At 56.5% G+C, this 26027-nt stretch overlaps 1 protein-coding gene and 1 long non-coding RNA gene across 3 annotated transcripts; one reads left to right on the forward strand and one right to left on the reverse strand.

Annotated features, from left to right (window-relative positions):
* Positions 1-451: 451 nt before the first annotated feature.
* LOC122237386 lies at positions 452-8935 on the reverse strand. 2 transcript variants are annotated; one of them, XR_006215899.1, is made up of 5 exons: positions 8866-8913; positions 6444-6645; positions 4963-5091; positions 4475-4614; positions 452-693 (listed from the first exon to the last, which is right to left on the reverse strand). It is a non-coding gene; the product is annotated as an uncharacterized LOC122237386 (long non-coding RNA). The 2 variants fall into 2 exon arrangements; XR_006215898.1 differs by lacking the exon at positions 6444-6645 and having other exon boundaries at positions 8866-8935.
* Positions 8853-24194, forward strand: PROM2 (prominin 2). Its single transcript, XM_007082472.3, has 24 exons — positions 8853-9108; positions 9750-9799; positions 10223-10425; positions 10521-10641; positions 10920-10983; positions 11271-11360; positions 11651-11850; positions 12201-12275; positions 13082-13145; positions 13325-13484; positions 13771-13923; positions 14799-14922; positions 15436-15527; positions 15643-15727; positions 18072-18218; positions 18724-18795; positions 19653-19745; positions 19882-19935; positions 20268-20348; positions 20569-20637; positions 21309-21398; positions 21628-21734; positions 22090-22164; positions 22345-24194. The coding sequence occupies exons 1-23, from the start codon at positions 8853-8855 to the stop codon at positions 22151-22153; spliced, it is 2514 nt and encodes an 837-aa protein (XP_007082534.2). The 3' UTR covers positions 22154-22164; positions 22345-24194.
* Positions 24195-26027: the final 1833 nt, after the last annotated feature.

Raw genomic sequence — 26027 nt, forward strand, 5'->3', positions numbered from 1 at the left:
AGATTGCCCAGCCCAAAGAGCATGTTTCCCAATCTCCCTGTAGCTACGTGTGGCCCTATGATCAAGCTCTGGCCGATGAAATGTACATTCAAGGTCTGGAAGTGACTTCTAGGAAGGCTGCTTAGAGGAAGGTGGTGCCTCATCCAGAAGGGATATCAACCTGTCCAGGCCATCCCCCAGCCTGGAATGTGAATGTGATGGCTGGACCTCCAGCCGCCATCTGTACCATGAAGCAATCCCAAGGGTAGGAGTAAACAAAACAGAGAAGGAGCCTGTGTTATTGTTGCTTCTTGGAACCACCGGGTTAGCCCTGAATGGCCAACCTCCAGTCTTATTTCATGCGAGAATGCCTACTGTTATTTTAGATTTTCTGAACATTCAACAGAATCTAATCCTAACAGATACACCTGACATAGGAAAAAAAGAAAGAAAACAAAACAAAACACCTCCATCTGGGGGAGTCAGAGTTCACATCAGCAAATTAAAGACAGTGAGAAGCTTTACAATAAAAACAACCTATCGGAGGCAAAATTCCAATGATGTCTCCTGAAGATTCTTGTCCCTTGGTTATTCAAATACTGTTCTGTGATGTGATGGGGCTTTGCAGATGTAATTAGGGTTACCAATCAGCTGGCTCTCAAGGAGGCAATCCAGGAACATCCAGGTGGGCCCCACTGGGTCCCTAATCACAGTCTAGGAAGCAGACGAGTCGGCCAGAGAGCAGGGAGATGAGGTGGAAGAGGCAAGAGAAAAACAACAGGGAAGTCAGAGGGATTTCAAGCGTGAGAAGGATCGGACGCACGGTTGCTGGCTGAGGGGTGGAGGGGCCCACATACAGGGAGCTGAGAGCAGCTTCGAGAAGCTGAGGGCGGCCCCGGCTGAGAGCCAGCACGGCAACGGCGACCCCAGGTAAAGGCACTGCTCCAATCGTCCGATTATGTCATCATTATTTTCACACGTTTGTTTATCTTTGAGAGAGAGAGAGAGAGAGGGAGCGAGCAAGTGCTCACAGGCGGAGCAGAGAGAGGAGGAGGCGGAGGATCCAAAGCAGAGCTTTGGCTTTGTTCTCAGTCTCAGAGAGACTGAGGGCACAGAGCCCGCAGGGGGCTCCAACTCACGGAACAGTGAGATAGGACCTGAGCTGAAGTTGGGCACCCAACCGACCGAGCCACCCAGGCACCCCTTATTGTGTTGATTTTGAAGCCCTTCCCTCACCGTCCTCTACGTTGGAAGAACCAACTGAAGCAAGGCGGGGACCTCACTGCTCTGGTCACTTGTCTGTTTTCCTGCTGGCACGTTAGCCCATCCCCAAGAGCTCTCTTGTGGCCCCGCTGGGGACCCAGGCAACCCCGGAGGCTGCCCGGACCTTGTCGGGGAGCTCTCTACATCTCCAAACATGCTGGGGACAGGTGTGTGTCCCCAAATCCCAGCTACTCGCAACTAACTGAAAGCTTCCCCAAAGCTTCTGGGGACTTTCTGGGGCCCAGGCTCCTCCCCGTGACCCACTGCTTCCCGCCCCTCATACCCCGAGAATAGCTGAGGGACCCAGCTCTCTCCCTACACCTCCTTCCCACGTATCGCTCCCAGACCTGTACTGATCTGGTCCCCCAAGCCTGGCACAGAGAGACCTGCCTATGGTGCATGGGAAAGGTGGGGTTGGAGATGGCCACAGGCAGGAGTGGAATCCTGACACCCTACTCCATGCCCCCGCAGGAAACTTCAGGGGTGCGTGAGGTGGGGGTGCCCCTGCCCTTCAGGATAAGGGCTGCTCTCCTGGAGCGGGGCTAGGTCTGCCCATGGCAGTGGCTCTCAGTCCACCTGGCCCATCAGAACCCGTGGGGAGCTCACAAAACCCGCATATACCTGAAACCTGGCCCTGGAGAGTCACATTTAGGGGGGTGCTGCAGGTGATTTCGGTGGGCAGCCGAATCAAGGCTCCCCTCAACTGCTAGCTGTGTGCAAGGCCTTTATCTCTGCTCTCTCCCTGTTCTTCTTGCTTGAGCAGCAAGTTTTGTGCTCAGATGACAGCTCCCTTACAGCCCCCCAGAAACCTGTTTTCCAAACTGAAGTTTTGGGGACTTGCATCTTAACGGGAAAAGAAAGTCTCCTGTGGGAATGAAGAGTTTTGCCGTTGTCCCTGTTCCTCAAAGGCTGGCTCTTCTTGGGGCACCTGGGTGGCTCAGTCGGTTAAGCGGCCGACTTCGGCTCAGGTCATGATCTCGTGGTCCGTGAGTTCAAGCCCCGCGTCGGGCTCTGTGCTGACAGCTCAGAGCCTGGAGCCTGTTTCGGATTCTGTGTCTCCCTCTCTCTGACCCTCCCCCGTTCCTGCTCTGTCTCTCTCTGTCTCAAAAATAAATAAACGTTAGAAAAAAAAATTTTTTTTAAAGCTGGCTTTTCTTTGGGTAAGGGTTTGTGGTTCAGAAGCCCCTCCCACAGTTTGATGATGCCTCCTTACATCTTAGGGACACAGACTGGTGTATAATTCACACACACACCCCCGCCCCCGGGGGAGTGTGTATATTTAATGTTTTGTGTACCTGTGATTCAGTTAACAGTACTTGTGCATCGGATAAAGGCATTGCATGACACTTGTCACTACAAGCCTCTCATTTTGGATTTGGCCTTCTCTAATGAAATGGGGCTGAGGGCAGCGTTCTTACCGTAGGTCACCCAGGGAGCAAAGACCTTTCCTTTCAAAGAGACCCAGAAAAGCAACTGTCCATTTGCTTCCTTCATACAACACCCTGCCTCCTGGGAGAATACTTCTGAGGGGCTGGCTGTGGGGATGCAGGTGTGCCTCTGGGTGTCAAGGTGTCCCTACGTCCTCTCCCACGGCCTAGGGGGACCCTGGACACATTTTGCCCCATCCTCGGACTGGGAATGCACCAGCTGCATGAGACAGGGAACCAGAACCCCTCTGTTTGGAACAGAGCCCTGGGAGGGCTGGTCTAGACTCCTCTCGTCCTTCAGTGGCTGTGACAGAGGCTTGGTGGCCAGGTCCGTAGAGGTTCAGAGAATGCAGGTGAGAAGTGGTGGGAGGAGACAGGCAGGGCAAGTCCCCAGCTGCTTTCAGTGGGAAACACCAGAATCCAATGGAGGCTTTTCCCTGCCCTTCCTGGCCCTCCCCCTGACCCTCAGGTCATCCTGTCCCGGACACAGGTGGCTTCTCACGGCTTGCCGCCCTGGCCCTACCTCATCTGGTCTTGGCTGTCTAAAGCTCCAGAGCAGGGCTGAGCGGCACAGGACAATGCCCCTGGGCCTCTGCAGCGCGACCTTTGACCTCTCAGGCTGTCTAGCATTACAAAGCCATCTTAGATACTCATTACTCATTACTTAGAGTAAGATACTTAGGCCTCATTACTGACATATGCTAACTTGTGGCCAGCTGATCCATTATGGTCTTTTTGTTTCCACAAACAGTTATGAAGCCAGGAATCTGTTTGTGAACTGGCCACCCCATTTCTCCTGCTTCCATTTCATGCTGCAAGCTAGAACCCACCGTTCCCAGTGGATCGAGATTCTTTCGACCGCTCATTCCATCAACAGGATCATGCACCTATCCTCCTGGTTTTGCGTAGTCAGCGTTGAGCAAGAGGGACAGGTTCTGACCCGACAGACCACCTGAAACTCTCCCACAGAGGAGAATGTTGTTTATTGACCCTCCTGACACCATGCAGTTCAGTCTCCTGATTGTGGTTGGGTGGGCTCGTCTTTCAGGCCTAGCCCCCCTCTTCCAGGCCTGCACGCATGAGGAGCCTCTGCTACTACATCTCGTGTCCTTCCAGAGCCTTCTCAAGGGGACAAGGGGTGGAGCCAGTTTTTTCCAGCTGCAGTGTAAACTCTACTTAAGGCTTTTGCCATGGTGCTCCTAGGCATCTGGGCAGGACATGCCAAAAAGGAGACTTGGGGGTCAGACAGAGCTCCTGAGAGTCTGGCCGATGGTGTTGTCACGAGCACCCAGGATGAAGAAATGGACACATGGCACCTCCAAATGTTCCCTCAAAGAGGGAACATTAATAACCTTCCTTTGCACTTAATGTGGTGCCCGGAAGAGACTGGACTACAGAGGATGTTACAATAGGGCCAGCAGCTCATTTCCAACACGTGTCTGTTTCGTTTCTAAGTCAGGCTCTAGAAGGGGCATGACCTGCCTCTATGATACTCCTGGACAACACGAGACCCCAGATTGCTCCGAGGTTCTGCAAACCAGACTCAGTCTTCTCCCCAAGTGCCATGGGTTGAGGAGGGAGCAGATGTCAGTGCCAGATGTGGCCTGGGCCCTGACCTTGAGATAAGCCCTTGCCCCTGGCCTTGGAGAGAACAGGTAGCCAAGGAGGCTGTGAGTAATGAGGAAGAGGATGCTGGGTACCCTTGAGGAGGTCTGGCCTGAGCCAGAAGATGCTGTCCTCCTAATCGACAAAGAGACCAACGGGTCTTGAGAACACGGTGACCCTCTTGTTTCAAGGGGACTCACCTGGCCATGCAGAGAGAGCATGGCCTGCCCAGGGGGCCTGGGCTGCAAGGCCTGAAGTCTTCAGCTGACCTGAATCCTTCCTAAGCAAGTCCTTCTGGAGAGTCTATTCAGTACGTGGTTGCTTCCTTTAGAAGTTCACCCTGTAACAGCAGACCAGAGTGCAGCCATCTCCATGTGCCCCCGGCCCCTGCCGTCCTGACTCTGACTACTTCTGACCAAGCTGCCTGTCCTGAAATACCTGCTCCCTCTGGGGTGTGGCCGTGCCCAGGCGCCCATGCTGAAAGCTGCACCTGGCCTGCAGTCGTTACCACAGGGACACTAGACGCTTTGCTGAAAACCCCACATGCTCCCCGTGGCCTCTCTTCAGGCTGCACACCATCCTTAATGCTTGGCAAGGCTCACGAAGATGTTCCCAGGGACGTGCCACTCACCCAAGAGACCCCTCCCCTTCCCAGTCACCCCACCCCTTCCTTGCCCGCTTTACTCACCTCCATGCACTCACAGAATTTCAGCTTGGGGACTCTCCCATCTATTCTTAAATCACATTCACTTGTAGACTCTCTGGCTGATATAGAATGTCTTATCTTTACGCGTTTTGAAATCTGCTTTCCTCAAGTCTAGGGAAACATTTATGGAGAATACTTTGTACCCTGGGTTCTGTGCTTGAGCCTGGGGCCAGGGTGGAGGGGGAGAATATGAGGGTGAATAAAATACAACTTCTATGTTGGGGTGACAGACTCATGACCAGGAAATATGGGCCAGCCTGAAGGGACCCCCAACTGAGCCTGGCTGAGGAGTCTGGGAGACTCCCAGAGAGGATGACCATTGAGCCACGTCTTTTTTTTTCTTAAGTTTATTTATTTTTGAGAGAGAGAGAGAGAGAGAGAGAGAGACAGAAGCAGAGCATGAGTGGGGAAGGGACAGAATCCGAAGTGGCCTCCAGGCTCTGAGCTCTCAACACAGAGACCGATGCGGGGCTCGAACTCATGAACCTTGAGATCATGGCCTGAGCCAAGTGGGATGCTTAACCGACTAAGCCACCCAGGTGCCCCCCATTGAGCCAAGTCTTGAAGGATGAACAGAAATGGGGTGAAAGCAGAGGATGAGATACAGCAGGGGGACCATGTGGGCAGGGACAGGACAGAGCATGTGCAAAGTTAGAGCAGAGCACTGTGAGAACCACCAGGGGGGGACCGAGGGCTCTGGTGGCGCCTGGGGAGACAAGTTAAGGAATTCGCTTTCCTCCTGAGGCTGGAGAAGGAGCCATGGGAGGGTTTGAAGCCAAGGGGTCACATGGTCTGATCCGCATTTTCAATGGTCCATTCTGGAGAAATGCTCAGGAGGTGGGATGCATTTGAGTGGCTGGATGCAGGAAGGAGGGAGAAGGGATTGGGGTATGTGGTGGTGGAAATTCTCTGGACACCTGAGGCCAGAGAGAAGGGGAACCAGTCTGCTGTTTTCCCTGACAGCTGGGCACCCCCTCCTGTTTCCAGCAGGTGGCGCATGAGGCAGCTGGCAGGCCGCACCTAGCGTCCTCAGGCTCTATGAGCCCTACTGCTTTCGGAAGGGCAGAACCCCTCTCCTTGCCCAGCTCTCCCCACCTTAACCTCAGGGCTGTGGGGCCCTGGGGACCATCAAGCTCCTGAGGACTATGACTCAGGGGTAGGAAAGTGACCCCAGGAAGTATTCCCAAGGTAACTAGGGACAGCTTATCCCAGATCAACTAAAGAATTTCCAGGGAGAACAGAGGGTCCCAGTGGGTAGCAGGAGGAAGGGACACGCAGGGGTGCCAGAAACGTGTGAGTAAAAGGAGGGGGCGGGGCAGGACTACCCTTGAACCCCTTTCCACACTTCTGGAAGCCCAGCAGCTCTTAGAGGCGGCTGCCGAGTCCTCCCTGCTGTCCAACCAGCCCGCCCAGCCCCAACACAGCCACTTGCTCTGCCCCCCTCCCCCAAGGAATTCAATTACAGCAGCAGTTTTGGCGTTTCTGCCAGGTGCCCTCCAGGTGGGGCTGACCCAGTCCCTCCAATGAAAGATTGTTCCATCAGGATCCGGCTCGGGAAGGAGACTCTTGGCTTGGTCACTGACTCAGGAAAATCCCTTCTTTGGAGTCTCACTTTGTCCACCTGTCAAACTGGTAGATTCAGTATCTTTATCAACCCTCCTGCCCCTAGGCCAAAAAAGAGGCTTGGTATGTTTTATTTTTTCTTGGAGAAATCTCACCTTCAACGTGCAGGGCTTTCATTATAGACACTTAATGAAAACAACAGCAGTAGAAACTCATGGCTTAACTGCGATAGTTGGGAAGAGAGAGAAAGAGGGGGAGACTGGACGAGGCGGGGACGGGGCTGTTTATGTCCCAAGGTCCCTGGGGTTCCCTGACCTCCTGGGAAACTGGGGTCTAAACTCCTTTGCCACCAGTGCACTCAAGTCAGGGAATACCAAAAACAAAAACAAAAACAAAACAAAACCCTAAGTGGAGTTCATGGCACCGTAGTGGATTATAGGAAGCTAGGAAAGGGCTATTTCTGGGCCAGTGCTGGCCCGCAGAGAGTTCTTCTACACAGCTCACGCTGCAGGAGAGGAGGAGGGGGAAGGCTCTGGGGAGACCAGCCCTTCCTCTAGGCAGCCTCCAGGGGGGCCATGGTGCCCCCAGGGCAGGTGCTGCGCTCAAATGAGTGGGATGGGAAGAGTGAGGGCTGGGCACAGCCTGAGTTTAGCTGGCTTGCACGGTCACAGGGCAGAGTGGCCAGGGGACTCCCTCCAGAGGTTGGGGTTGGGCCTCCAGGGGCAGTACCTGTCCTGGAGCCTCCCTGGACCCGAGGAGCCAGCACACCCCCCCACCTTTCCTCATTGCAGCCCTGATCCTCATCTCTGAGTCACCCTTTGATGAGGTTCCGTTTCCTGTCTGCACCCCGTTATTAAGTGGACCATTCCTTCTACGACCGTGTACTCGTTACTGCTCTGAGAAAACCATAGGCGCAGCCATAGGAAGGGTAAGGGTTCTGTCGCAGGCCCAGCCCTGACTCAAATTTAAGTTACTTCTTTACTGTGGACCCCGCCCACCATGAACAGCCCCAAATCTGTACACCCCTCACCCACCTGGCAAATCAGGGAGGGCAGAGCTGGAAGGGCAGGGCAGGAGACCTTGGGGAGGGGTCACAGGGGTGATGGCCCCAGCCCCAGCCCCTCCCTCCAGGGCTCCCGCTGGGGAAGAGGGCTGCCATGGGCACTCACAAACTTCTATCACTCCTTTGAACACGATGAACCCATGTTGATTGCACAGAAATTAGGAAGTACAAATGGGCAGAAAAGGATTAAAAATCGCTGAGATTCTACCTGGAGATGATCCAGTGTTTCATACCCTCACTCTACATACTGTTTTGTAAGCAGCTGTTTGCACTTTTTAATGCATTGTATCTTTAAGGTCAAAAGAGCCATTTCCACATCATTTTCTTTAATGACTGCCCTGTGTGTCTTGTGAGATGCTCTTTTCACCATTTCCTTGGTGGCGGCGGCCATCGGGATTGTTTCTGTGTCGTGAAGAACACGCCAGAAACATCCCCCAACCATTTAGCAATACTTCCCCACAACCTGCTCAGCTCCAGGCACCCTCTGGGTATTGGGCATACAGCCACTTACAAAACAGAGACCTGTGTAGACACATCTCTGGCCATATCCTTGATTAGTTCTTTTGGCTGCTGACTGGATGGGGCATTGCTGGGCCAAAGGGCATACCTTAGCTGGGACTCACCCTCCCGAAGGATTGCGCCTGTCCGAGTGGCTCCTCTGGGAGCCACTCTGGGGCAAAGTCTGGTGGCCTCTCTGCTCCAGATTGGCCTGGCAGCAGGCCCAAGCATGACCCCAGGGGACAGAGCAGGCCCCAGAGGAAGCTGGGGGGAGGAGCCCGGTTCCTGGGTCTGTGCCGCCGTTCCCGCCACCCCTTGGGCCAGCGCTTCGCTGGGTGGCTGTTTTCCCAGCCCCAGCCTGGGCTCTTGGGTCTGGGTTATGGAATACGATTTTTGAAATTGGGTCACCCCCAACAATCCAGAGCTAGTGAGGTGTCTCCCCTTCCCAGCTCGGAGGCAGCCCTCCTACGAGGATTTGGGGAGGGGAGAAGACGCCCTGGCTCCCACCCCAGGACGCTGGGGGCGGGTCCGGGCCAGGCCCTGCCCCCCTCCCCAAGGCCTCCGCCCCTGCCCTTCCAGCGCTGCGGGCGGGCGCCCAGGTAGCTCGGGAGCCCAAACCTGTCGGGCCGGTTTTGAGAGCCGCGGGGACACGGGCTGGTGAAGGATGCACCGCCTGCCCCGCGCTCCGTCCGCACCCCCGGCCGCCTGAGCCCCGTCCTGCCTGCCCCGCAGTCCCCCGGCAGACCCCATGACGCGCGTACCCGGCCTCCTGGCGCCCCTGCTTGGCCTGGGGCTGGGGCTGGGGCTGGGGCTGATCCTGAGCTCGCTGGGGGCAGGGGCCGCGGACTGCAGGTCCTTCGGCCGCGCAGAGCGCCTGGCGTTCGCCCCGGCGGCCAGGGTCCGTTGGCTGGCTCCTCGCGGCCGCCCGCCGGGGCCCCTGAACCCCCTGTACGGCACCGTGCGCCGCTTCCTCTCCGTGGTGCAGTTCAACCCCTTCCCCGCCGGTGAGTGCGCCCCTCCCTCGGGCGGGCCTCGGAGGTAGTGGGTTCCCCCTCGACCGCGGGGCGCGCCTACCCCGTCAGCGGGCAGTTGGAGGGCAGGGTCCCCAGCCTTCCTTCCCAGAAGTCCCCGGGGGCCCACGGGCATCACCTGGAAATCTTGCTGCGTGACCTTGGGCAAGCCCTTTTTCCTCTCTGAGCCTCAGTCTCTCTGTCCTCAAATAGAAGAAATTACATTAGAAGTTCTCAAAGACCTGGCTAAGATTTTTCTCTGGGTCTAGGGGTGCTAGGGGTTGGGAGGACAGGAGGGGCTGCAGGGCCCCTCCCAGCCTGTCCCTCGCCTCTTGAGGGGATGGGCTGCTAGGCCGGGCCCCTTCTCTGCTTCAACCAGGCTTCCGGCTTCTCCACCGCTGGGCCCACCTGTCGGGTTCTGGAGGAGGGGTCGGCCGGGCCTCCTCTCAGCCACTCCCACCTATGGCAGCCCTCCCTCCTCCGGAGGCCGGGGCATGAATGCACAGGGCTTCTCCTAGGGTGCCATGGCGGTGGGAGGAGCCCTTCCAGAGAGCCCACCTTGGCCTGGCAGTGAGGGTGGACACAGGGGCAGGGCAGTTGCTGTCCTCAAACGCCCAGTTTGACTCTTTCCTTAGAGTTGGTAAAGACCTTGCTGAATGAGCCGTCCTCCGTGAAGGTGGATGAGGTGAGCCCTGGGGGGGCGGGGGGGGGGGGAGGCGGAGAGCAGTGTGGGGTGAGCATGAGGGGCAGAAGTAGAAAGGCCTCCTCAGCTCAGGCCACCTTGCAGGGTGTCCCTCAGGGTGGGGGTCTCCGGCATCCCCTCCCCCCCTTCCATTCACGCTGTAATCCGCGGGCCTAATTTCCGACCGCAGCTCTGCCATTAACTGGTCCTGGGGTTTTGCAGTGAGCAAACCTTGACTTCAGTTTCCTCCTCTACGAGATGGTAAATAACAAGGACACCACGCACTTTGCATGGGTTGGAGGAGACGTGTGCAAAGTGCCCGCTGTGGGCGCATCCCCTTGCCTTCTGGTTTCCCTGTGCAGTCAGACCGGAAGCCGCGGCGTTGGGAGGGTCAGGACAACCCCTCACCCCTGCCCCCTTGCCCAGGTGGTGCGGTATGAGGCTGGCTACGTGGTGTGTGCTGTGATCGCGGGCCTCTACCTCCTCCTGGTGCCCATCGCCGGGCTCTGTTTCTGTTGCTGCCGCTGCCGCCGGCGCTGTGGGGGCCGCGTGAAGACCGAGCACAAGGCCATGGCTTGTGAGCGAGGCACCCTCATGGCCTTCCTGCTGCTGACCACCCTCGTGCTACTGTGAGGGGCGCCCAGGCCAGGTGGGAGGTGTGGGCTGAGGCCCAAAGTGCTCGTGGGCATCCAGCAAGCCCCTGCCTCCTCCCCCATCCTTGCAGCATTGGTGTGGTCTGTGCCTTTGTCACCAACCAGCACATGCATGAGCAGATGGCCCCCGGGGTGGAGGCCGTGCCTGAGACTCTGCTCAGCCTCCGGGGCCTGGTCTCCGATGTCCCCCAGGTCAGTGCCCAGTAACCCCTCACCCCCACGAGCCTGCCTGAGCACCAGCCCCAGGCGGGACAGAGTAGAGTGGGACCTGCCAATTAGAAAGGGTGCCCCTTTCAACACGCGCCTGGCTGCCCCCTGCTGGAGAGTTGTTATAATACAGAAGTGCACCCAGGGCATCCTCAGGATGGCCACCCAGCTGTGTGGGGAGTCCCGGGAGGGCTAGGGAAGGGACAAGAGGGGGGCTGTCAGGTGACAGGGAGGAGCAGCCTCATGACCCTGTGTTTGCCTAGGAGCTGCAGGCCGTGGCACAGCAGTTCTCCCTTCCCCAGAAGCGAGTCTTGGAGGAACTGGATGGTGAGGGTTATAGCTGGCCGACAGGCTGGCCAGCCTCTGGGTCCCCCTGCTCAGGCCTGCCTTGGGGGCCCTCTCACCCCTTCATCCCGGGCTCCACCTGGGCACACCCTTGAAGAGACAGGGATTGGGCCCAGCTGGGGAGCACAGTAGTCACCGCGTGACAGGACCAAGAAGCCAGGACCTCCCCTGCAGAGCCCAGTGCAGGACCTGGGGAGGCTGGCTGGATGGGTGAAGAGGGCCCCTCGGCTTCTGGGGGCCAGCCCTGCAGACGACCCTGTGCTCCCCAGGTGTCGGCAAGAGCATTGGGAGCACGATCTACACCCAGCTCGAGAGCACCGTGTATGAAGTGCTGACCTCAGTGAACAGCCTGGGCCAGGGTGAGTGGGCCCAGTGTCCTGGGTGGCTGCCTCTTGGGGGCAGGCCCCACCCTCGCTCAGCCTTGGATTTCTCTCCCCGCCTCAGCAAGCCCGACCCCTGACTTTCTCATGGCTCTATCCTGGGATCCCTCCTGGCATCCCTGCCCACAACCTGGCTAAATGTGCCCCAGGGCAGTTTCCATTAAAACTGTGGAAGTTAATGACCCACATCCCTTTGGCTGGGGGGAGGGGGGGAGATGTTCTGTGCCAATCACAGTGGAGACTGCTCAGTCCAGAGCGGTGTCTCTCAGCCCTGCAGCTCTCTATGGATCACCTCCAAGCCCTGAATGCCACCTTGGTGGAGCTGCGGGAGGGCCAGCGGGACCTGGAGCCAGCTGTCCGGGAGCACCGGGAGCACCTCCTCACCCTGCTGCAGGAGCCTGGCTGCCAGGACTGCACAGAGGCCCAGAGCCGAGCCCGTGCCCTGGAGCTGGGAGCTGACTTTGACCAGGTGCAGGCCCAGGACAGGGCCGCTTGAAACGGGGGTGGGGGCGCTGCTCTGCCTGCTGCTCCAGGAATCCCTGGATGCTTCCTGAGGCAGACTCCTGATCCCTTTCCTCGGCGGCTCCTCCCCTCTCCAAGGATTGACGATGGTCATCCTGGCAATGGGGGCAAGAGCTTTCCTGGGCCACGCGCCGTACTGTGAGCTTCGTGTGTATTAGCTCCTTGAGTTCTCCCTGCCACCTGGGGAGGTGTTCCCCATTTGCACACAGGGACACTGAGGGTTCCTCCCATCCTCCCTCAGGGACCCCCCTCAGGCCTCTCTATGGACTTTGTCATACCACCACCACCCTATTTCAGGTGTCCCCAGTGGACGATGTCCTGCATCGGCTGAAGGGTGTCCCAGAGGCCAACTTCTCCAGCATGGTCCAGGAGGTGAGTGCCTGCCCAGTCTACCTGACTTCCCCATCACCTGGGAGCTCATAAGTGAGGGATCTCGTTTTCCCCCTTTGGGGTGGGAACCCAGCTGAACCTAAGACTTGGGTCAAATCAGGGCCTTACCTCCCATATGGCTCCGTGGGCTGGAGGCTCATGATGTCGGTTCTCAGTGCACGCTCTCTGATAGGGGAGGCTGGCCTGGAACTCAGAAAGAAGAGCTGGGCCCCTCAAGGTGGGGGGGTGGGGGTGGGGCTGGGGTGGCAAGGGAGAGAGGACAGAAGCTGAGCCCTGGAGGTACAACCCGTCATGCAGATGGGCTGTGGGGGAGGGTGCGGCATGAGTCAGCACCTGTGACCCAGGGCCTGGAAAATGCCAGAGTTGGGGAAACGGTGAGTCACCTGTGCTGGGCGGCTGGCGCGGAAGTTCCTGGGAGGAAGAAAATGGGAGCTGAGGCTAGGAAGAGTAGGTTGGGGCTGGACTGTAGGGACCTAGGCCCGGCATGCGTAGGATGGATGGAAGAGAAGAGAGGATGGCTGGGAGGCTGCCGCAGTCTCGGCAAGAGAGGTGGGGAGAGCAAGGAGGGGTCTTCCAGGAGCACTATTTTGGGGAGCTGAGTCACGCCGGGCTGAAGGAGGAGAGAAGAAGCCATTGACCAAGAGAACAAGGGGAAGCCTGTTTTCTCATTTCCTGAGCTGGGAGCACTAAGAGGGATGCCCCGCCTCTGGGCCTGGCGATGTCAAGGGTCCCTGAAGCTGGGACAGCAGGTGGGAAGTGGGAGGCACAGCTGCCTTTTGTTCTGGCAGGAGAACAGCACCTTCAACGCACTCCCGCTCCTGGCAGCTTTGCAGACGGCCAACATGGTCAAAGGTGAGGCCCTGTCCAGGGGCCACCCCCACCAAGGAGACTTGTCGACAGGAGGAGGGGGCAGTGGGGGTAGGGTGGAAGGGGAAGGCTGTCCTCCATCTGGGCCTGGTCAGAGAGTGGGCCCTCTCCGCGGGTCCCATGTTCTTCCTGCCCCTCCCACAAGTCTCTGCTGCTTTGGGCAGAGCTGAAGGAGGTGATAGCCCAGAAGCCTGAAGGGCTGAGGACACTGGCCGAAGAGTTCCCAGGCTGGGAGGCAGCCTCTCGCTGGAGCCAGGCGCTGGAGGAGGTGGAACAGAGTAGCCGCCCCTACCTGAAGGAGGTGCAGAGATATGAGAAATACAGGTGCCTGGGAGTCCATGGGGTGGGGATGGGATAGGCAGCCCAGCCTCTCAGCCACTGTGGGCCTGATTTTGAGCCCCCATCAACCCCTGGCTGCACTAAGCATCTGCCTCCATTTAAGCCGAGACCCCTTACTCCTCGGGCCTCTGTCTCCACCTTGGCTGTGTGCCCTTGGGATCTGAGCCTGGGGAGCCCATAGGAGCAGTGGGGCCCCACCCAGCCCCTAGGTCCTATGCCAGCCCATCCTGGTGCCTCCCTTGTCAGTGACACCGCACCCTCTCTGCGGCAGGTGGATTTTGGGCTGTGTGTTGTGCTCTGCAGTCCTGCTTGTGGTGGTCTGTAATCTGTTGGGCCTCAACCTCGGCATCTGGGGGCTGGCTGCCAGGGAGGACCCCGGCCACTCGGAAGCCAAGGGCGAGGCTGGAGCCCGCTTCCTCATGATGTAAGAAGGGCTGGGGAGAGGGGAAGGGTCTTTCCCACTGGGCTGCCCAGATTCCTCTCATGCCCATGGACAGCTCCTAGTGTGGCTACAGAAGCAAGTCCTGGGGATCAAGAGGCTGAGCTCTACCTCTGCCTCTGGCACTGATTCACTGGATGGCTCCGGGCAAATTATTCACCCACCTGGGCCTCCGTGTCCTCATCTGTATACAAGGGTGGACTAGAGCGGGAATGGCAAATAAGAAGCATTTCCCCCTTCCACGCCACTGGCAACTATAGTAACCAGTGGGCACCCTTTCCCACTGAGTCGAACGTAGCCTCAGAATCCTTCTTAACCCAGTATCTAGGTAGTACTACCAATAGGAGGTGGCACCCGAAGTAGAATCTGCCTGACCCAAGGGGCGAGTGGAGGCTGAAATGCAGCCTTTGTTCTATTCTCCAAGCCTCAAACCCTGGCTTGGGGCTGTGCCTGTCCCCCAGAGAAGCCCTACAGGGCAGCACTGGTCCTGTTCAACCCTTCTAAGTTGCAGCCCTTGAAGGTGGCTCTGTTGAGGGCTGAGCTCTGGAGCCAGTCTCCTCCATGCGCCTTAGTCTCAGAGGCGGGCAGTCCTGTCTCTTCCAGCGAAGCAGCTACCTTCTCTTCTAGCTTGCTAGGGCCAGCCAGGACACCCATGATGAGGGGAGTGGGGGAAGGGGGAGGGGAACAGCCAGCAGTTCTGAGTTCTCCCCCCTGGCCCAGGAGGCTGAGCCCTCAAAGGGCTCTGCCCTGGGGCCGACTCGCTGACCACGCAGCCCCCGGATGTGGCGGGACAGAGGGTGTGGTCCAGTGCAGCTGGCCTCTCTCTCCCATCTCAACCCTGTCCCTCTGCCTTCCCCCAGGGGTGTGGGCTTCAGCTTCCTCCTTGCCGCACCCCTCATCCTCCTTGTTTTCGCCACCTTCCTGGTGGGCGGCAATGTGCAGACGCTGGTGTGCCGGAGCTGGGAGAGCAGAGAGCTCTACAAGGTGAGCCTGCCGTGTTCTGCGGCCCAAAGGGAGGTGGAGGGGGATGAGGGCAGAGCAAGGGGTTAGAACGAAGTGGGAGCCAGAGGGGGAAAGGGGAGGGAGGGACAGGAGGATGGCTGGAGATGGCCAAGGAAAGGCAGGAAATGGCCAGTGGAAAAGGGGTGAGAGAGAGCAAACCCGTGAGTCCCTGGAATAATGCCCAGGCCCCAGGGCAGGGATCCCAGGGGCTGCACCCAGACCCGAGTCTGTCTGTTCTCCTAATACTGAGTCTGCAAACTGGAAATCCTGGTTCTCCAGTGCTTCTAGCAGGTGAGCCAAGGTGCTGGCCCAGAGAAGTTTCCCTGCAAGGAGTTAACGGCCCAGGGGTGATTTGAGTTAGAGGCAGGTTTGGGCTGCAGTCACAGGGTCGTGGTCTCTTCTGTGCCAAGGTGGCATGGGACCAGGCTCTAGGGGAGCTGGGATGGCCTTGCCCTCAGCCTGTTTCAGGCCCATTCCTCTTTGCCCCTTTTCCAGTTTGCAGACACCCCAGGGAACTTGCCCCCATCCATGAACTTGTCTCAGCTTCTTGGCCTGAAGAAGAACATCAGCATCCTCCTGGCCTATCAGTGAGTGGGATGCTTAGGCTGGGGGACAGGGTGTGAGGAGCAGCTGAGGTGGGTGATGGCAGCCCCCACCTGCTGTCCTTTTCTCTTGTCTTCGATGCCCATTACTTCTCCCCAGGCAGTGCAAGGAAGGGGCCGCGCTCTGGAGCGTCCTGCAGCTCAATGACTCCTATGACCTGGAGAAGCACCTGAATATCAGCCAGGTAAGGGAACCTTCTGGAGGGTTGTGGGGATTCTTTCCTGCAGAACCCCTTCCTCTGGCCTTGCCTCTGTGGTAGGCCCATGTTATTGAACTTGAGAAGTCTGCAGGAGCAATTGAGGTGCCTCAGGGACAGAGGCCCCAGGTGAAAGCTCAGAGCCTGACCCAGGGCGAGAGCCCAGGGTGTGTGGGTGGATGGATGAGGGCCTGGAGGCCATGACCGGCTCTGAGTGTTGTGCTCCAGGAAGAAGTAAACACAGCTGAGGTTGTAGTAGGAAAGGATAAGGAGAGTGAATGAGAGGGCTAAGGTTAAGGTGTGCGTGTCCTGGCTGAGGACAGGCATTGGTTGGGACACTGCAGTCAGTAGTGGGGTGGTTGAGAATGGGGTATGACAGTGAAAATGATGGTGATGAAGTTGGGTGTCCCTGGGGGAGGGCTCACACAGCCAGTAGGCCGGCAGGGTTTGAGCCCTGCCCTTCAAGCCTGTTCTGTTAACCACTGGACTTTGCCAGAGCTTGGTGTTTAGAAACCATATCCATACTGGCAAGAGACAATTCTAGGACAGAGAGAAGGAATGGCTGCTTCACGGGAGGGGATGTATTTTGAGAATGTCGTTTTCCTAAGGGTGTACAGAAGCTGTAACATATTCCTTCCTTACCTCTGTCTGCACTTAAGTGAGGTGGGGAGAGCCGCCTGGACTCCCAAGGCCCCTGGGGAGACTTTCCCAAGCATGTCCTGGGAAAACCCTATGTCTCCCCCCTGCCTCTCTCCCTGACCCACACTCCTACCATGCTAACTCCTGATTCCTCCTCCTCTGCAGAAACCCTTCCAACTCCTCTTAAATCCACCAGCCCTTCTCAACCCACAGCGTAGCATAGCCAAATGGTTCAGATTTCAGTTCCAACTCCGTGTCTGAAAGTGTAATCTTGCACACTGCCTTAGCTGCCTCCCCTTCCTGCATCCCTGGCAGACGAAAGGTCCACAGAGCAGCCACATCCCAATGTGAGGCCAGAGCTCCTGCCCCATGGATGAAGGCTGGCCAGGGAGGACTGCAGCAGGGGACCCGGGCAGAAGGTGCCCCTGCTCTGCTAGCTGGACGTCATGGTTCTCAGGGGAGGTTCCAGCTCACAGAATAGTGTGGACGAGCTTCAGGTTCAAAGGGACTGGGCAGTCCTTCAGGGCCATGTGCAACACACCAAATGTGACCTTAAGAGCACTTGTCTTCAAAGGAGATAAGAACGAGCTGATGATGCAGAAATAAATATGACAAGGTGTGCTTTCCAGGGCACCAGGAGGGCTCTGCTCGCCTTCAAGCCTCTCCTGTGTACCTGTCTGTTATGCTATACCTGTCAGGTATACCCTTGTGCCTGAAACACTGCCATAAGAGCCCCGCCTCTTCAAGGATTAGAGGGAAGCAGTGTGGCAGGATAGGGAGGGGTGAGCGGGGCTGGGTTCTGTTAGCTAACTTGCTATGAAATCTTGGGCAAGTCAATGTTCCTCTCTAGCCTCAGTTTCTCATCTGTTAAACATCGGGGCTGAATTTCATGCCCAGTCTCTTCTAGCAATGGTTGAAAAATGCCAAGAGTCCCCTTTTGTTTTTTAATGTTTATTTATTTTGAGAGTGAGAGAGAGAGAGAGAGAGAGGGCACTCAAGCAAGCAGGGAAGGACCAGAGAGAGAGGGAGAGACAGAATCCCAAGCAGGCTCTACACTGTCAGGGTGAGCCTGACATGGGGCTTAAACTCACGAACTGTGAGCTGAAGTCAAGAGTCAGACACTTAACCGACTGAACCACCCAGGTGCCCTCAAGAGTCCCCTTAAACTGTGGTCTGTCTTGGAAATGTGATTGTGTTTCCCCACTCATTCACTCGTTTGTACGCACTCAACAAACTAGTATTGTGCCTGCCACATGTGAGCCTCTGTTCTACACTGAGGGGCTGGTACAGAATGGGCAGACAAGTTGCCACTCTCCTGGAGCTGATGGCAATAAACAAGTCCACAAATAATTTCAGAACAACAGATACTTTGAAGACCTTAACAAGGGTGATGTGATAAAGTTGGGCCAGGGAAGCTATTTCATATTGGGTTGCCAGAGGGTCTGTGTTTCTGTCTGTGAGCCAGATAGATGCAGAGGAGAGCTAGGTCTTGGTGGGGGTGGGTTGGAATAGGGACAGGTGGGAAGCAGAGGCCTCCTGGGAGACTGTCTGGGGCTGGGAGTAGCCAAGGTGGGGGCCTTGGATATCCAGAAGGAGGGCCCTGAGGGCTTGGGGACCCCTCACCTAGGATAGCAGCTCTGGGGTCCTGGTTCAGCAACTGGGCACGCCCTCACCCTGTCCCCCACCCCCTCAGTATACCGCCAAGCTGCAGCAGGAGTTGCAGAACCTTAAAATAGACATGAAGAATCTGGACCTGCTGAGCCCAGCCGCCCACCGGGACCTGGAAGCCCTGCAGAGCAGTGGGCTGGAGAACATCCACTATTCCACCTTCCTTGATCAGGTCAGCAGGAAGCACCTCAGTCCAGACCATGGAAGAACAGAGGGGCTTGCAGAGGAGCTGGGGGGGGGGGGTGTATTATCTCATCACAGCCCTCCACGTTCCCTTCACCTCTCCACACGTCCCTGGGGCTTCTTCCTGTTGGGGGTGTCTGCACACCATGTGCCTCAAGCCTGTCCTGGAGCCACCATCTGGGCTGGGCGGGAAGGAACGTGCTCCCACCCAGCAGCATGTGTCGCTGTTCATGGTCCTGAACCCACTGCTGTGGACAGTATGCTGGTGGGAGGAGGCCTCTTCGATGGGTTACACCAGAGGGTGCCTCATTTTTTCCCCTTCTATCCTAATGGGAAATGCCTGATTTATTTTACAGTTTTAGGTCAAACCCACTGTGACCAACATGTCACGATAGATTCAGCTCGTTTGGGGTACTTCTGAATAGACTGTACCCCAGTACAGGGCTGGAGGAGCCATAGTGCATCCCCTCTTGGCTTCTCCTGTCTATCTCCAGATCCAGAAGCCTGTGGTGAACACCAACGTGGAGAAGCTGGCTCAGGAGCTGGAAGGACTGGCCCGGACCCAAGTGAGAAAGACCCGAGAGCCCACTGGGCAGGCAGAAATCAGACAGAGAGAGGCCTGGGAGGAGGGAGATTGTGGGAGGGCTTGGAGGGCATGAAGGCAAGGACAGGGGATTGAGGGCTCCCACCAGTGACCGTTGAGGCTCTGGATCCCCTGGCTGGGCTTAAGAGCTTGGCAGAGTCGGTTCTGACTCAAGCTCTACCTACCACCAATGGCTGTGTGGCCGTAGGCAGGTCATTCAGCATTTCCAGGCCTCGCTTTCTTCATCTGCGAAGTAGATTATCTTCCACCTCAGATCACATGGAGTGACTGCTCTGACATCACACAGTTGGGCAAGCGTTTCTTAGTGCACACTGCTCAGGGAATCTGCTGGGACAGGTGTGAGGACAATGCGACGGACCAGATATCACGACAGTTGCCCTCGAGGAGCTTACACTCTATTGGAAAAAAATAGCATTTTGTGTTTATAAGTATTTAAAGCTTAAAGAGTTCTCTTCAAAACATAGACCCCACACCAACTCTGCATGATGGGTAGACAAAGAGTATTCCTGTTTCAGCAGATGCCATTGCAGCTCGGACAACCCCTGTGGCTCTGACTTAGGAGCACCTAGTCAGCTAGGGGTGGACCTAGAACCTGGGCTTCGTGCCCCCAAACCTGGATCAGGCCCGGGAGCTTAAGGTGGCCTCGGTTTTCTGCCTCTGAGCCCAGCACTTTCCACGTCTTCTCAGTATGTCTGGCTGAACAGTTGGGTAAAGAATGTGTTGGCAAAAAAAAAAAAAAAAAAAAAAAAAAAAAGAATGTGTTGGCGAAGGCTGGCCTGTCCCTGGCAGAGTGCCATTCTCATCCCTGTGTCCCCTCAGGGCAGTTCTGTGCTGGGGCAGCAGCTGCAAGAGGAAGCCCAAGGGCTCAAAAACCTCTATCAGGAGAAGGTCCTCCCCCAGCAGAGCCTTGTGGTAAGCTTGGAGGCCCAGGGAGCCTGGAACCTGGGGAAGAGGAGAGGCAGGGAGGGGTAAAAGAGGAAAGAAGGGCCGGGAACCCTCCTTTTCCACCCATCCCTTCCCTTAACCATCCCTGCTCTCTTCTCCACAGGCCAACCTCAACCTCACTGTCAGGGCCCTGGCATCCTCAGCCCCAAATCTCCAGGTGGCTGCTGGGGAGGGGGAGGGGGAGGGGGAGCCGGTGGGCAACAGAGGGAAAAAGGAAGTCAGGGCCTTGTTGGCTTGGGATGTCATCTGCTCTGCCCAGTCCCCCTGGAGGTTGAGGGTAGAGGGTGGGAAGAAATGGGGGTGGATGAGCAGATCCTTAAAGATCACCATCTTTAGCCTCTGTGTCCTTAGGGCCTAACACCCCCCCCCCCACCCAAGGTGAGTATGTGTGTTTTACACGTTGAATGAATGAATGGGTGAATGAATGCATAGCATCTCGCTGAACGAGCAGGGCATTAAGTTAAGCCTCTCTTCTCTTCAATCCCCCAGACAGAGACCTCTCGTGTCTTGGACAATGTCACTTACCTAAAAGGACAGCTGCCTACCTGGGCCACCAGTATCTTGAGGAATGTGAGTGGTAGATGGGCAGAGGCAGGGGGGCTGCTTCCTAGTCAGAGATGGGCTGAGGCGCTCAGGCACACGGAGCTTCTCCTCCATCCAGGCTTCTCCATCCCTGTCCCCTCACCGTGGCTCCCAGGAAAGCCAGCTCGGCCTGCCCTGTCCGGCATGGGGCGCGGGGTTGCTGGTTCCTGGAACAGCTGCCAGTCCTGGACTCCTCTCTGTCCTGCAGGAAAGTGAGTGTTTCCTGACCCGAGAGATGGGTTACTTCTCCCAGTACGTGGCCTGGGTAAGAGAGGAGGTGAGTGGGGGCTCAAGCTCTCCTGGCCTCAAGCAGGTTCCCAGCACCACCGGCTCTTCACACTGTTACATCCCTCCTCTGCCCCGAGAGCCCCTCGGGGTGCCCTAGGCCTTCAGCATTGAGCCCAAACTCCCAGATCTGCACCCCTGCTTCCTGGCTGGGTTCTGTTCACCCAGCCTCTGCCACAGCCCCTTCTCTGAGGCCTGAATGTGAGCTGGGCTGGCCCTGGCTTTCTAGAACATGCCATCCACACCTTGTCACCATACCCTTCCTCATGCCGGTCCCTTTGTCCAGCTCTCCAAGTGCACCTCCTCCTGCAGGCCTGGGCTGACCACAGCCTCTGCAAGCTATCTGGCACCCACACTAGGCAGGTGGGGTCTTGTCCAACCCCGAGTATGTGTGTGTGTGCGTGCACAGTGCCGGGCACACAGTAGGGGCTTAACAGAGGCTGGTGAATGGGATGGAAAAGATAAGAGTGGAGCAAGGAGCCTATGTCAATATGCCCTCATCTCTATGTCCCTGCATCCATGTGTCCGTACAAACTGTGCAGTGGCTCCCTACGGGGTCCCTGGACCTAACTCTGTTCCTGTCAACCTCTTTCTCTGAATATGGGGTGTATACCTGTGGGTCTGAGTGTCTCTGCATGTACCTGCCTCATGTTGACCCCACAGGTGACTCAGCACATTGCCACCTGCCAGCCTCTCTCCCGAGCCCTGGACAATGGCCGTGTGGTCCTGTGTGACATGATCGCTGACCCCTGGGTGAGTGCCTCAAGCTCATCAGGGCTCGTGGACGTGGAGGCCCCAATCGGAGGGGCGGCGTGAGCAGGGCACGAGGTGAAGCAGGACTCTTGCCTCCAGGCCTGCCCACCAGCCCTTCCCCTCAGCCCGCACCCCTCATGGAGTCAATGGGAGGACTAAGGGTACAGAGCAGGGTGGGAAGACTTTGCTGCCTAGCCACAGCAAGCTGACCTCACACCCTCTGTTCTAGAATGCCTTCTGGTTCTGCCTGGCATGGTGCACCTTCTTCCTGATCCCCAGCATCATCTTTGCCGTCAAGACCTCCAAATACTTTCGTCCCATTTGGAAACGCCTCAGGTGAGGAGGCTGCCAGGACTGAGGAGGGGACATCAGGGGTCCAGGAAGGCGTCCTTCTAGTTGCTGGGTTCTACCCCCCGGCACACCCCCTCCTGAGGCCTCCCAGGCTGAGGAGGCTCATGCCTAGCCCTGAAGAGTCACACCCTCTGAGGCACTCCAGGTCCAGAAAGTTCTTTCGTATGTCTGCCCACGTCCTTCTTGTTGCGAACACATCTACCCAGCCGCTGCTTTTAGGAACTCTTCCTACCCCCTGGAGAGCTTCTGCAGCCGGAAAATCAGGGCTCTGGGCTTGTCCCTGCGTCAGGGCCAAGGGTCTGTGCCTGGGTGCTCACTCACTCTTTGTGCGACGTCACAGCTCCACCAGTTCTGAGGAGACTCAGCTCTTCCACATCCCCCGGGTCACCTCCCTGAAGCTGTAGGACCCCAGTAGGTGAGTGCCAGGAGTGGGGGGAAGAAGGGAAAGGAAGGGTGTGGGACCCGGGGTCTCTAGGGCCCAGGAGGGAGGGAATGTTCTGGGACTTGACAGGGTCCGAGTGTTGGATCTGGCCCACCCAGCCTGAGCCCTGCCCCCCGCCCCCGCCTCACCCGTTTGGCTCTTAATCCATAACAGGGATATTTGCTGGCTGCTCGGTGATGCCTGATGCCGCCTGCCTCCCTCCCCTTTGACTCGGACTGGACCAGAGGACACCCGTTGCTCTTGCTCTGAGCCCAGACTGGCATCAGGCTTGGATTGTCCCTCAACTCCAGTTACCTGACCCCATTCTGCCTACTTCTTTCCCACCCCCTTGCAGCTCATGGACCCCTTTTTTCATTCTCAAATGTACATGTGACTTTTGGTAAACTACAGGAGCCAGCAGGTTCTTCCAGGTGTCGATCCCTTACCCTCCTCGCTGCAATATATTAGCACCAGGAAGAGCCCGTTCTCCATCCAATGGAACCCCTTCCTCAGCCCCTGGGGTGAGACGGAGACCCCGCCCAACCCCAGTCTGTCACCATCTGCCCCGCCTCCTGTCCACTCCTCTCTAAGCTCCTGCTCCGTTTCCTCATCTGACCCGCCCACCTGTCCCAGCTTCACTCTGCTCCAGCCCTTATGTCCTCTCCCCAGGGAAGCCCTTTTCCCCACTTTGTCCCCTCTCTACCTTATCCCGCTACCTTGCTGGTACCCAGGGACCCCCTCCTGCCCAACCAAACTAATCGGGTAAAGCCACCAAGTAGGCCAGGGGCCACCAGGGCTCTGCCTCACAGCTCTCGAGCCCTCCACTGCCCAGGGACCTGGGCCCTCCACAGGTCCTGACCTGGATTTCTGGCCCCCCAGTGGGGCGAAGGAGGTCTGTTTGAAGGCTGAGCCCCTTGCCCGTACCCCAGGTTGGAAATAGTGCTATTTGTCCTGCAGTTCCTCTCTGAGCACTGGTTTTCTAGGAAGGGACTTGGGACCCCAGAAAGTAGCCTCTTCGACAGTCCCCACCCAGCTTTCCCGGAAGAGATCTGGTGGCCACAACAGGATTTTTCCCTGTGGCCCTTACTCAGGCCACAACAGGATTTTTCCCATGTGGCCTAGGGTTATCCCTAGTCCATCCCTGTGCCCTCTCTGATTGCTGGATGCTGAGTTCTAGAAACAGGGAAAGGGAGGAGGAGAGAGAAGAGATGGACAAAACTTCAGATCCATGAAAGTGTTCTCACTTCCTAAGCCTTGGCCTTGGATCTTTAACACCAGCTTTCCCCGGCTACAGCCTGGTGTTTAGTGAGTTTTTTTGGAGAGGAGAAGCCAAGGCCTCCTCTGACCATAGACATCCAGGATCACCCCAGCAATCAGCAGGTGGGGAGTGGGACCCACTCTGGGAGCAGGCAGACCTGGGCGCACATCCTGGCTTTAATGCTAGGTGGCCAGGACACCTTGAACATGTTATGTGTGTTCCCTAGACCTCAGCTTCTCCCTTTGTAAAATGGAAAGAGTAGTCACAACCAGCTCCTAGAGCTGTGACGTTGCATGGAAAGCCCTTGGCAGACTCTCCAAACAAGTGCTCAAATGCTGCTTTTTTTTTTTTTTTTTTTTTTGCCATGACTATTCTGGGCCAGGGGCCGAGCTGGGTCTTGACAGGTACAAGGGAGGAGGGAGATGGGTCCCTGTTCAAAGGCGCAAAGCCCCTTGAGATTGTAGTCTGCTGAGTTTTGGAGGGTGTCTATGTTCAATTGCATCTTACAGAGCAGCAATGGATTTGCTACTAGAAAGTAGGACGGTGCATGCACAATGCACTCTCATTATTGCAAGCACACTCCAGACAGGCATCCTTGAATGTAGCACAGTTGCTTCTTTTTGGCTTTTCCCCAAAGCTTCTTTGCCTTGTCTCTCATCTGTTGGCCTCTGCAGGGGAACCGTGGCACCCTGCATGTTAAGAATGAAGTTGATGGGATAAAAATAGAAAGAGGACGATTAAAAATCATTTCTGGTTCTCCATCAAAGCTCTCTACCTTGTCCTTCACATATGTGGGCATGCTGCACATAGTTATTTTAATAACTCCCTGATATGGATCCCCTTTGAGTCTATTTCTAGTGTCTGTTGTTTCCCTTGGTTTTTGTTAGTTTTGTCTGTCTCCTCACATACGTGGCGATTTTCGACTGAACGCCACACATTCTATCGGAAAACCTGTAGAAAGAATCTGAGGCATAGAATGAAGTTAGTCTACCTCCATGAGGATTATGTTTACATCTGGCGGATGGCTTGGGATTTAGCAAACCACGGTTGTTTTAATCTACTTTCAGGACTGAGATGATTTGCAGTCCCTTGGAGTGCTGGTCTAGTTCCAGTTCATTTGTTTTCTGGGGGTGAATTCCCCTGGGGTCCCAACCCAAAGCATGAAAGATTTGCCAGGCACCCCCTCCTCTTGGTGGGCCTAGTTTTTACCTCTTTAGTCCCAGAGGCTAACAGCTCTGCTCAGCACTTTTGGAGTGTCTTCTGGCGTCAGTGGTCCTCCCGAGGAGGAAGGAGCCCCAAAGCCACGTGTCTCTGGGTTTCCTTCTTTTCCCAGATCTTGTCTCTGATTCTTTACTCCCTTGTTTGTTCTCTGATACCCCCAATCAAACTTTTTTTTTTTTAAGTATATTTTGAGTAGATTTTAAGTTGTCCTTAATTGAGAATTCAGGCCAAATTACCTAGTTCACCCTGATCAGAAATAGTTCTGCAAAATTAACTGATTCCCGCCGCCCCCCGCCACGACTTGGGAAAGGCTGCATTTGAATTTAGAATCCAGAAACCTGGGCCCAGCCAATTGAACACTGACTGTCCAAAGGAGATTAGTTTGGAGAATATCACTGTAGGCTCTGGTAACTGGGGATGGGGGTGGCACTCAGCAGGTGACAGAGAGACAAAAATAGCCACAGAGAACAATATATTACGTATTTTCCCAGTTTTAAAATGCTGGGATCCCAAAATGCTAATCCTACTTTACGAGTGAAGCAAAGCCCCTTTGTGGTCCCATTCTCAGTTTTCACGATGTTCCCTGAAGGCGATGGGGACTTTCATCCTTGTTTCTCGGTTGAGCAAATGAAGCTCTGGAAAGCTATGTGGCCGACTCAAGGTCTCACAAGTTGAAGCCAGACTTTGGGTTCAGGTCCCCTGATCCTGGTGGCCCTGGAGGTTTCCTTCTGGGCATCTTGCCGGTCCCCATTCCCCAAGGGTGTGTGTGGGAGGGAGGCCCTGTCTCCAAGGAGATTTGATCCAAGTGTCCTTGCTGTCCCCGTGGCAGCAGGGATGACAGATGGGAGGCCCTGGGAGTTCTGCCAGATGCTCCAGCCTGGCCATCCCAGAGCACAGGCCCCGTGGGCCACGAGTGCCAGATTCTGCCAAAGAAATGCCACATGGGCCAGGCCGTCTGAGGTCCCAGGTGGCTGGCCAGGACAGTTTCAGCTGGCTCCAGTGTGCAAAGGACGGGCCACATGGCTAGGGGCCAGCCCAGGCTACCTGAGGGGACAAAGAGAGTTAACATGTACTGAGTTTCTGAGTATGAACTAGGAAGTGTGCTAAGCACTTCACATGAATCGACTCAGATGCAGGCAGTTACTGACCTATTTATGGGTGAGAAAACTAAGGCAGGGAGACTGGGGATGAGCTGAGTAGAGGGGGCACAGCTTAACCCAAGGCATCAACTGATGGTGGCATTTCAGGCAGTATCTGAATTCTCTGGGGTCAACCTGGGGCCCGGCTCCGGGGGACCGTGGCCAGTGTCCCTCTTCTCCACCCTCCCAGAGTCAGGACCTGCTTTTCTCTCCTAGTGCTCAGTCTGCCCAGGCCTAAA

The sequence above is a fragment of the Panthera tigris genome, chromosome A3 (assembly GCF_018350195.1).
Source record: "Panthera tigris isolate Pti1 chromosome A3, P.tigris_Pti1_mat1.1, whole genome shotgun sequence".
In the NCBI taxonomy this organism is placed as follows: domain Eukaryota; kingdom Metazoa; phylum Chordata; class Mammalia; order Carnivora; family Felidae; genus Panthera; species Panthera tigris.

Bases quoted from the DNA above. Each gene is read 5' to 3' on its own strand.
- PROM2 (XM_007082472.3), top strand. From the start codon at position 8,853: ATGACGCGCGTACCCGGCCTCCTGGCGCCCCTGCTTGGCCTGGGGCTG. The intron at 10,426-10,520 runs GTGAGGGGCGCC...CCATCCTTGCAG, and splicing joins CTGACCACCCTCGTGCTACT to CATTGGTGTGGTCTGTGCCT. The intron at 13,924-14,798 runs GTAAGAAGGGCT...GCCTTCCCCCAG, and splicing joins GGAGCCCGCTTCCTCATGAT to GGGTGTGGGCTTCAGCTTCC.